Consider the following 10853-nt stretch of genomic DNA (forward strand, 5'->3'; position numbering starts at 1 on the left):
ACACACACACACACACACACACACACACACACACACACACACACACACACATCTGAGCCCCAGGCCACTGTACAGTTCTTGGGAAGAACTCTCTCCCCAGGGTGTTGTAGGATAGGTGAAACTGAGGTCCAGGAACAAGTGATACCTGACAGGTTATCAGACACGTTGCCAGAGTCACCCTTAAAATCCTAGAGCCCTGAGCTGGGGAGATGGCCCAGTGGTTAAGCACTCACTTAACCACTTGGTTAAGCACAAGGGCGTGAGCTCAGATCTCCAGTAGCCAAGTAGATGCCAGATGGTCATGGCGGCCTGCCTGTAATGCCAGCCTCAAAGGGCAGAGACAGGGTCCCTGAACAGGTTAGCAAGGCTAGCAATTTGAGTGAGCTTTGGGTTTGATTGAGAGCCTCTGTCTCGATGAATAGCATGGAAGAATAATCAAACGTGATTCCCTACCAACCTCAGGCCTACATACACACACACACACACACACACACACACACACACACACACACACACACACACTGGGGAAAATAAATCTAGACCTCACTGAAGGGCCATGGTAACAATGCCCCATGCCACGTACTACTCAAGTGCTAGAGTAATGGTTTCTCTGCACACCATTAGCAGTAGGGTGATAGTAATGCCATCCAATGCTACCACCATGGCACAGGATCACTGATAATGTGGTCCAAAGCCTCACTCTCACTGAAGGAAAGAGTACTGAGTCACAACAGCCTGGAAAGTTAATGCGGAGGCTTACGGTGCTGACCTTTGGAAGGCCGATAAGACGAACTGTTTCCCTTCTCCAAGTCACTCCGGCCTCACAAATTGCATTTATTCCTGTAGTGCATATGCCCATTCGGTCAGGATTTTGAAGATAAAGAAACTTTTAAGTTATTGGTGTTGAGAACGCGCAGCTGGGGATTTATGGCTCAAGGACAGAGAGATAAAGGAAAATGGTCTGTTACACCACACTGGTGTTATTGTTGTGTATGAAGCTGGGAGCTGTCAGTCAGGTGACAACTGTGATTGAATCAGCTCCAGGGAAAGAGGGTGTGTTTGCCAAAGGTCACCAAATAAGAGTTGAGTGGCAAGGAGGGGATAGGGATGGGCCTTGAGGAAGACTGAAGCCAGGTATGCTGCTTGGGACGTTGGGGCTGTTCTCTTCCCTTGCTCTGGTCTCAAACGGTTGCAGCTTTATCTTCTTCTTGAAAGGAAATTTTCTCTCTTTCTCTCTCTCTCCTCATGCCTCCCTCCTCCCCTCCTTTCTTCCTTCTCCCCCCCCCCTTTATTTTCCCTTTCCTTTCTGGTTTTTTTTTTTTAATAAATTTTCCAAAGTCCTCCCTACTCCATCCTGGTCTAGGAAGGTGAACATTCAAACTGGCTAGGCTCCCACAAAGCCAGAACATGAAGTAGGATCAAAACCCATTGCCATTGTGCTTGGCTTCTCAGCAGCCCTCATTGTCCGCCATATTCAGAGAATCCGGTTTTATCCCATGCTTTTTCAGTCACAGTTCAGCTGGGCTTGGTGAGCTCCCAATAGATCAGCCCCACTGTCTCCGTGGGTGGGTGTACCCCTTGTGGTCCTGACTTCTTTGCTCATGTTCTCCCTCCTTCTGCTCCTCATTGGGACATTGGGAGCTCATACCAGTGCTCCAGTGTGGGTCTCTGTCTCTACCTCCATTCATCGCCATATGAAGGTTCTATGGTGATATGCAAGCTAAATAAGAAGGTGAACCCAAAGAAAAACATATAGCTATCCTCCTGGTTATGGGAAGTAGACAAGATTGCCGGGCAAAAAATTGGGATCTTGGGGGTGGGATGGGAGGGGGGTAAGGGGAGACGGAGAAAGAAAAGTGAGAAGGGGAGGATGGGGGGAACTTGGGGAAACAGGGGGATTGGGATAAAGGAAGGTTGGATAGGGGAGCAGGGAAGCACATATCTTAATTAAGGGAGCCATCTTAGGGTTGGCAAGAGACATGGACCCAGGTGCCCAGGGAGATATCCCCAATTAGTTCCTGAGGCAGCTGAGGATAGGGAACCTGAAATGACCCTATCCTATAGCCATACTGATGAATATCTTGCATATCTCCTTTCTGTTTTTTCAAATGTCCAGAGGAGACATCTTATCGCCCTTCAGGCCATGAACAAGCATGGCCAAGGTGGGACGCTTTAGTTACTCATCTGAACTATAAACCTCGTTCCCCTCTGAATCCATAAGCCTCATCGCCCTCTGGAGCATTCCAGTCATGTGGTGGGAAAACATGGCAGGTTCCAGGGCCGGGAGGGGGATAATAGCAAAGCTAAAAAAAGCAACAGAGTCCATTGGACTTCGGACACAACCCATGGTCCCACAGCCAACATCTCCAAGCCTGATTCATCTCCCTCTAAGAAGCTGAACACGTGACTGGGGCTGGGGCTGAAGGTGGCTGGGGACTTTGAAGGCGATCAGCTGATCAGCTGTGAGAATTCATTGGCTAGTAGCTACTTCTCATCTTTTCTGTCAGGTGGCCAGTTCATGGGGCATGCCCCGTGTGTGTCATAGAGGCTGCACTTTGCTGTAGCCATTATTCAACATATGATGGTGTCCAATACTCTTCTTGATGAAGGAGATAAACCAAAAAGAAAAAAAAAAAGGAGAGTAGCAGGTTGTGCCAGAAGAGTTTGCAGCTAATAGGAAAGGTAGCTGTGTGAACCTATAATTTCTCTTGGGTGTGACAGGAACCATGATAAAGACAAGAAACCGTGGCCACCACACAGGTATAGAGTCAAAGACTGAGTGGCTATGTAGAGCTGTAGTGAGAACATAATTCATGTTCTTCTTTGCCCACCGGCTCCCTCTTGTCCTACTCATGCCCATGGCTCCTCGTCCAAAGGCTGCGATAGCTCAGTGTGCTGCATCCCAGCACCCAGATCCCCTTAATCCTGGAAGCCTTAGCAGCAGCCTGTGACATAGCGAAGCCTGTGCCCCTTTCCTCATTTTGCATTGAAGGAATGGGAATTCCAGTGGTCAGAAATTGCTTCTCAGGACCCCACGGCTGGTCCATAGCAGTGCTAGCCCTTGAGCGCACATACTGGGTTTCAGACCCATTTAGAGACTCATGCTTCTGCCATCCTGGTCACAGAACCCCTCCCATAAAATAGCCACAGCAATATACTGAAGCGCTCGAATCTGTGGGTACCAGCCACTTGTATGTGTCCTGTAGTGCGTTTCTCTCAGCGTGTGTGCGTCTGTCATGGACCCCACTGGGCCTCCTCCCCCTCCAGTCTGAGTTTCAGTCTTTCCTTCGCTCGCGGACTTCACAGATGCATTGGTGAGAGGCAGAAAGGAGCTCTGACAAGAGGGGAGGTCGTAAGTGGGCAGGTGAAGGAGTCCGTTCTTAGGAGCAAGATGTCTAAGATGTGAATCATCTGGGAGTCTTATTCAAGGCACCCTCAAGGCTGAAGCTGCTGCTTTGCGGCCTGCACCGTGAGAGCTTGGAGATGCTTGAACATCTTAGTCATAGGAAAATAGCCTGTCTGTCTGGAGTCTGGCAGCTCTCCTAAAAACAAACCAAAGAACAGTGAACAAGTGCCCTTAAAAAAAAATACTGTTTTAAAAGCCTAATTATAGAATGAAGCCAGAGATGGTAATGAAGTTTTGCTACCTGTGTGTGCCATATAACCCTTTCTGCTTCTAACCCCGCCCCTGCCCCCAGTTCCAAGTTAGGGTGAGCAATCTTGCCTCAAGTTCATTAGTGAACATAGCATTGTTTGGAACAATAACAACAAATTAAGGCAGATGGTGGCAGGAAGAATGTAAAAGCTGGGGGATGGGAGGAGGCTGTGACATGTTGGCTTCTGAGCTGGTGGACTCAGACTCGAGGCAGCTATAGTTATGCACACATGATCAAGCCAGCAAGACCAGTCAACATGCCAATAGGGGGCACTGGTTGGACTTACTGAATTTCAAAAAATAAAGATAAAACAGGAGAAGACATGACAAGGGAAGGGGTGTCTGTTTGGGGTGTGCTGAAATTGTCAAAGAATGAAATATATGCCGGGCGGTGGTGGCGCACGCCTTTAATCCCAGCACTCGGGAGGCAGAGGCAGGCGGATCTCTGTGAGTTCGAGGCCAGCCTGGTCTACAAGAGCTAGTTCCAGGACAGGAACCAAAAGCTACGGAAAAACCCTGTCTTGAAAATCCAAAAAAAAAAATGAATGAAATATATTTAATAAATAAGTCAAATCTTGCCACTCAGGAGACAGAGGCAGTGGGATTTCTGTGAGTTTGAAGCCAGCCTTGTTCCAGTAACTTTCAGACCAGCCAGTGCTGCACAGTAAGACCCTGTCTCAATAGAAAGTCAAGTGCAGATTGTAATCTGTATTATTTTGTCTCTTTGTAGGAAATGCCAGTGCAGAAGAGGACCCAGCATGACGACTAACCTATGACTCCTAACAGTATGACAGGTATCTACACATCCTTTCTTGATTTTCATTGCGCATCTTCTTTTATATATCACCTAAACTGAAGTACAGAACTCCTACAGCCCGACCTGAGAATCTTAGCAGCGATTATTTCCAAGCCATTAAATAATATGACTTCCTCTGGAAATGTCCCTAAAAACATGTCAGAAATGATGTCATTCCCAAGAGGGTGGCTGAAGAGAGGTGATAGTTTCAGTGAAAGGCCAGTGTTTGGCCCTCCTGAGATCACCCCTGTGCCCTGAGTACATTACTCTTCAAAGTCTTCCAGATTCGTATAACAAATGGTTCTGCAGACTTAGTGACTACACGTCAATGTATCCCCAGGGTGGGCTGCCTGTCCCAGCAGCAGTGAATTGGAATGGAACGTGATGAGATCACGTAGGGCAGGAGTGAACTACAAGGTCAGAGAGAGCCAGAACAGTCACCAAAGTGGCAATGGGCCACCACCATTGTATGAGTTGCCTATGTGTATGAAGGCCCCTGGGGCCAGTCAGACATCACCAAAGGCTGAGAAGGTCAGGGAGAAGCTGACCCAAAGTACTCCGTTCACTCCAAAGCAAACCACCCTCAATTATAAAATGACTGAAAGAAGGCATTGAGAAGCCAGAGATTTTCAAGCGATGTTGGAAAACTAGATGTTTTTTAATCAGATATCTAAATTTTTAAATATTGATAGTTAACCTAGGTTAACTTAGTTAATTAATAACTAATAGCTAACTTAGAGCAAAGATTCATGAACCAAAATGTGTCTGCTGACTGGAATAAACCCATGAGAGTATGACACCATCTTTCCACCTTCCAACTTAACACTAAATCAGTCCCTGGGCTCTTGGTTGCCATAGCCGCAAGAAGGATGCTCATACTCCTCTGCACATCGTGAAACAACCTGACTTCGAATATTTGTTCATGCTACTTCCCCACCCTAGAATGAACCAAATGCACAAGCAACTTCTTTGAGAACCCATTCTCTAATATGCCTGAGAACCCAAAGTAACTAGAAATCATTAAACTCCCAATGATCAGAAACATTATCTCCATGACATCACACCTCGGCTTCCTACCCACCAAGACTTGAACTCTTGATGTGCCCAAATAGAGTACCTGAGCAAACCAGAATGGCTTGCACCTGTAAGAAACAAGGCCCTCAGAATCACACATCCTCTCCCTGTCTTACTTCGCTTCAGAAAACACAACTCCTACTTCTGCTCCACTGCCAATATGGCCAGATTCTTCTTCACTCAAGTCTCGCCAACTTCTTCCATGTAGAAAACCTGCTCATACAGTGGGAAATCAGTGTGACTCCACCCTAGTCATATTCCCCATGTTCCTGAGGGTCTGAAAGGCAACCCTAGCCAGCTAGAGCGACAGTGTCAGTCTTTGTACCTACATGTATGCAAACGGAGACTGCTAGTTCATTTCCCTGCTGCCCAGACCCGAATAATCACACTGAAACTATATTAATTATAATGCTGTTTGACCAATAGCCTTAGGCATATTCCTAGCTAGCTCTTACATCTTAAATTAACCCATTTCTATTAATCTATGTATGGTCATGAGGCTGTGGCTTACTGAAAAGGTTCTAGTGTCTTTCTCTTTCAGCAAATATATAGCATCTTCCTGACTATTCTCTCTCTCTCTTTCTCTCTCTCTCTCTCTCTCTCTCTCTCTCTCTCTCTCTCTCTCTGCCCCTGTTTGGATTTCCCCACCTGGCTTAACTCTGCTAAACCATTGGCCAAAACAGCTTTATTCATTATCCAATAAAAGCCACACATATGCAGAAGGACCTCCCACATCACATATATGTGAAAGCACACAGACAGCTGGCCATGCAAACAGAGAAACTATTCCTATTGGAGACTGTCAGAATGCCCTCAGTTCACAATGGTAGCTCAGTACTCCATGACAATTTGCCCCTGAAAATGCTTCCAAAGGTAGCAACTCCAGAGAACGTACACTCTTGAGACAGAGGAATGGCAATATTTAATGTGAATATGGACAGTAAGATGATCTAGAACAGAAATAGGCAATAGTGATTGATTGATTAATTGATGATTGATTGCAGACTCATCTGATCTCTGGTTCTAGAAGGTGGTAAGGAGATATTCTACCTCCACAGTCCATACAGTATCACAGGACCCTCATCCAGCCATTACAACATGAAGAACCATAGACTGTCCATTACCAAGTAGGCTTGACTATCTTGTAATGAAACAATCTACGAAACAGGCGGAAGACCAGCTTTGGCCATGGCTGTCTTTATTGGTGTTTTATTTAGCATCCCCATAAGCCTGGAGGGTTCCCCTAGCTCCAGCTCACCCTAATGTTAAGCAGAACCCTGAAGCTGAGTGCCTGAGCTAGGGCACTACCTCCTAGTGGGATAGAGGGCTCTCGTTTCTGGCATGTGTTTTCTATAGACACTCAGGCAGCTGGATTTGCAGAAGAGCCGACTCCATAGATAGACTGGGGGCTGGGAGCGGCTCAGATAAGAAAATCATCACATTAGAGGCTTTCATTTGTGTGTGAAATAAAGCCGTTCGTTTTTCCTCTCTCCTTCACTGCAGCCTCCAGTTATTTTGTTATTTTAACCTAAGGCAGACCACAGTAAAGATAAAAAGCCATTGGCGCCAAATGCTTACTCTAGTGCATAATTGAAAAGCCAAGTATGCATTCTTTCTCTTCAGAAAACATAACAGGTAGCACTACTATTAAGCGCTACAGAACATCAACTAACCCTTAGGAGAAAACAGCTGGCTTTACAGGAGTACAGTTAGGAGCGCTGAAGCTGCTTCCCTAACAACAAACCAGCATTTCACACAACAGAGGCATGTATTGCATGCAGAGGCTCGTCCATCAACAATGCTTGTGAATGGTTGTCTTTTGGATGGACTTGAGTGGAAACATCTTTATTTTCTGGGCTTACCAACAGCTATTGGACATGAGTATTGCCCAAACTTTATCTCTTTGCCTTACCTAATTTGAAATTGGGACTATATGACACCATTCACTGAACAAAGCTGATCCTTAAAGAAGAAGGTAAGAAAGTGCCTTCCTGAGATATTTTAGCGGTTGGGCCTTAAGCTCTAATTCCAGGTAGTCTAAGAGAGTTCTTCAGACATTTATGACACTGTAATGAGCTCTATTTGGAATAAAACCCCAACTCACAGCACAGAAGCATCAACTCAAAGATGTGAATACTTTTAACATTGTTAGCAGCAAAGGGAAAGGCTTTTGGCAAAGAAACCAAGAACTCAGACTCCACTGACCGCTCCTGAAACCAAAGCAGCAGGGATTTGTAGCATTTGCACACAGCCTTGCTTTGAGATAGGATGGACATTTAGTAGGGTCCCTGGGCCCTGGGATGTAAGCCGCATTGCTACAGCTGGCAGAGTCCCTGTGCCCCGTGATGTAAGCCACCTACTACAGTTAGCAGAGCATCTCTGGACCCTGGGAATATAAGCCGCCCTGCTACAGTTAGCAGAGTCCCTGGACCCTGGGATGTAAGCCACACTGCTACCAGCTCTGGGGGAGAAACAGAATATTCCTGGTTTCTTTATTTCACCTGCACCTCTTTGGCTGCTTATTCCTTCTACCTCGTTAGCTTCTTTTGTGTTTCTGTCCATCTGTTTCCCTTTAAGGATCATTATGACTGCATGTCCCAGTATAGGGGTGTTGCAGTGATAGCCTGAACTTTGGGGTTGACCTTAATGTTTCCCTCTGTGTAAAATCGTTCGTTAAGAATGAGATAGATGTAGTTGCACTTTTAATTACTCCCAGAGTTAAGCATTTTTCTACATGTTTATTGGTCACCCGCATAAAACATTCCATTCATACTTATTATCCATTTTCCCATTGTGATCCTTGTCTTTCCTCCTTATTTGTGTAAGTTATTTATCTGCCAAGGATGTTACCTAAGGCAATCACTCAGTCTCTCCAAATACCATCTTAGTTTTGTTTTCTATTGCTGTGATAAAATATCCTAAGAAAGCTCTTTAAGGGAGAGCAGATTTGTACTAGCTCACATTCCCTGGTTCGAGTCCATCCCAGCTGGGAAGTCACCACGGCAGGACTTGAGAGGGTTGCTCAGACCATATTCATCATCATCAAGAGCAGAGGGAAGAAATGCAGCCAGATCTCTCTCCTCTTCATTGAGTCCCAAGGCCCAGGCCATGAGCACGGTGCTACCTACACTCAGCCTGAGCCTGCCCGTCTCGGTAATCCAAGTAAGAAAATCCTTTAGCCGCGTACCTGCAGGCCAAGCTATTCTAGAGAACTCAGTAAGATTCACTCCCAAGTGACTATGTTGGGTCAAGTTGAAGATGAAAACCCTCAGTGGGAAAGACTATTTCTCTGCTCCCAGCATTCCTCTAGTTGCCTCTAGTCCTTGCATAGGGTTGAAGTCTCCCAGGTCCCCACCACCCATCACATCCCATCTGCAAATCTCTCCTTGTCCTTGTTCAGCTCCTGTTTGGGTGTTCACGCTGCTGAGCCTTTACAAGGTAGAGATATTCCTAGGGACACATACTCACTGCAAAGTCCCTGTCCCTCTGGCTTTTACAACATTCCCTAGAATCTTTTTGCCCCCCTTCTTTCCACAACGATCCCCCAGCCTTAGGTGTGGGAGATGTGTTGTAGATGTGTCCATTGGGCCTGGGCTCCACAACTCTGCATTTTGATTGGTTGTGGTTTTTCTGTACCAGGCTCAGTCTGTGGCAAAGACAAAATCCCTTGGTTAGTGGTGATAACTGCATTTATCTGTGGGTATAAGGACACATCTTTAGTATATAGTTAGGGATCATGCTGGTTTAGTAAAATGATGGTTGTAGGTTCTCCTCCAAGATCCATGACCTCACTAGCCCTGGCTAGTTGGCTAGGTTTCCAGTACCAGGCATGGTTTCTCTCTTGTTGGGCAGGTTTTAAGTCTAATTACAAAGAGCACATCAATTGGTTATCCAATATCAAATGGCCAGTCCTAAAAACATAAATACAATTAACATTATACAGACTGAGCAGGTTGTACTTATGAATTTATATATAATGCATATGTGTGTGTAACTGCAATTTATGGGGGGAAAGTCATGAATATGAAAAAGAGCAAGGAGTGGTATACGGGGGTGTTTGGAGGGCAGAAAGGGAAAAGGAAAATGATATGGTAATCTCAAAAACTGAAAGAGATAATTTAAAAACAAAATAAGCCATCGCATTGTATTCCTTATGTAGGAAAACGTGGAACTCGCTGGTCCCTCGTTCTCCTTTCACCTGTCAGAACGTACTGTTTATTTTTGACACTGATGCTCACAGTCGCATTTCTGTAAAGGAAGGCCCACGTCTACTGATGATTGTCTGTCTTGGGCGCTTGTTAGCTGCTGCATAAGAGTCGTTGGAACAGTCTCTCAGAATCACGGTAGTGGCTACTCTGCACATGGCATGAGTGTTCTTCCTGGTGAAGGTTACTGATGGTGAAGGTTATAGACCCCAAAATAAGGACATTCCTCAAAGATAGCCAATGTGCACAGGGTGTAGCTTGTTAGTGTCTTGTTCTCTGGTCACTGATATATCCTTCAGCAGGATTATAGCTGTGGTTGCCCAGTTATCCATCACACCAGGATGTTGTCTCAACTCTCAAACTGGTAATATCAGAGGGACAAGCCTTTGTTGGAGGGGATATGCAAAATATGATGGGCAAGTCTTTGTTGGAGGGATATTCAGAACATGGTTTACAGTGACTGGCCTTATCCTGGACTTTGCACCTTGCTAATTATGTCCTGAGGGTCACATCTACCAAGTAGAAGCAAAGACTGGCTTGGAGGATGGAGGGCATCTTTGGAATATCTTTCTTAAATCAAATTGTAGCCACATTAGCGAGGGAATTAGATGCCCTCAGCAATGCAGCACCTCAGCCTCCAACTCTAAGGGTGTAGGGCGGTTAATCCATTTGTCTGGGGAAAGGCAATGGAAAACTTTTATCCCAGCTTCTCAAAACTGCAGCCTTCTTGTTGATAATGAGTTTGGCTATACACATGTTTATTGACCAAAAACGCTTCTCCTTGTTTTGTTTTCCTTTCCTTTTGATGCTAGGTCTTGATGAATAGCCCTGCTTAGCCCAGTATTCATGTAGCCTAGGTTCTCCTCACACTTGAGTAGCAATCCTCTTCCCTAGCCTCCAGAGGGCTAGGGTTATGGTCATGAACACTGTACCCCACTTCATTTTGTGTTGTAGTTGGCTGTTTACTTCTCTGGTTAGCTTCTCTGTTGTGGTGTCTTTTCATTATGAGTTAGATATTAACAAAATGATTCATAGTCTCTGAAAAACTGCTACAAATATTTTTGCAATTTAGTATATTATCTTCTTTTTATTAGGATATTTGACCTTTTTATATTTTTAAAGA

At 45.3% G+C, this 10853-nt stretch overlaps 1 protein-coding gene across 2 annotated transcripts in view; it reads left to right on the forward strand.

Moving 5' to 3' along the window:
• The window catches only part of Thrb (thyroid hormone receptor beta), a 337187-nt gene that overhangs the window by 242174 nt on the left and 84160 nt on the right, over nt 1–10853 (forward strand). For both annotated transcript variants that reach the window (XM_005348559.2, XM_026779793.1), the window contains exon 3: nt 4386–4449. In XM_005348559.2, coding sequence (XP_005348616.1) covers nt 4428–4449 — 22 coding nt within the window. In that variant the 5' untranslated portion in view covers nt 4386–4427. The remainder of the gene's footprint in view (nt 1–4385; nt 4450–10853) is intronic.

This window comes from Microtus ochrogaster, chromosome 6 (genome assembly GCF_000317375.1).
Source record: "Microtus ochrogaster isolate Prairie Vole_2 chromosome 6, MicOch1.0, whole genome shotgun sequence".
Classification (NCBI taxonomy): domain Eukaryota; kingdom Metazoa; phylum Chordata; class Mammalia; order Rodentia; family Cricetidae; genus Microtus; species Microtus ochrogaster.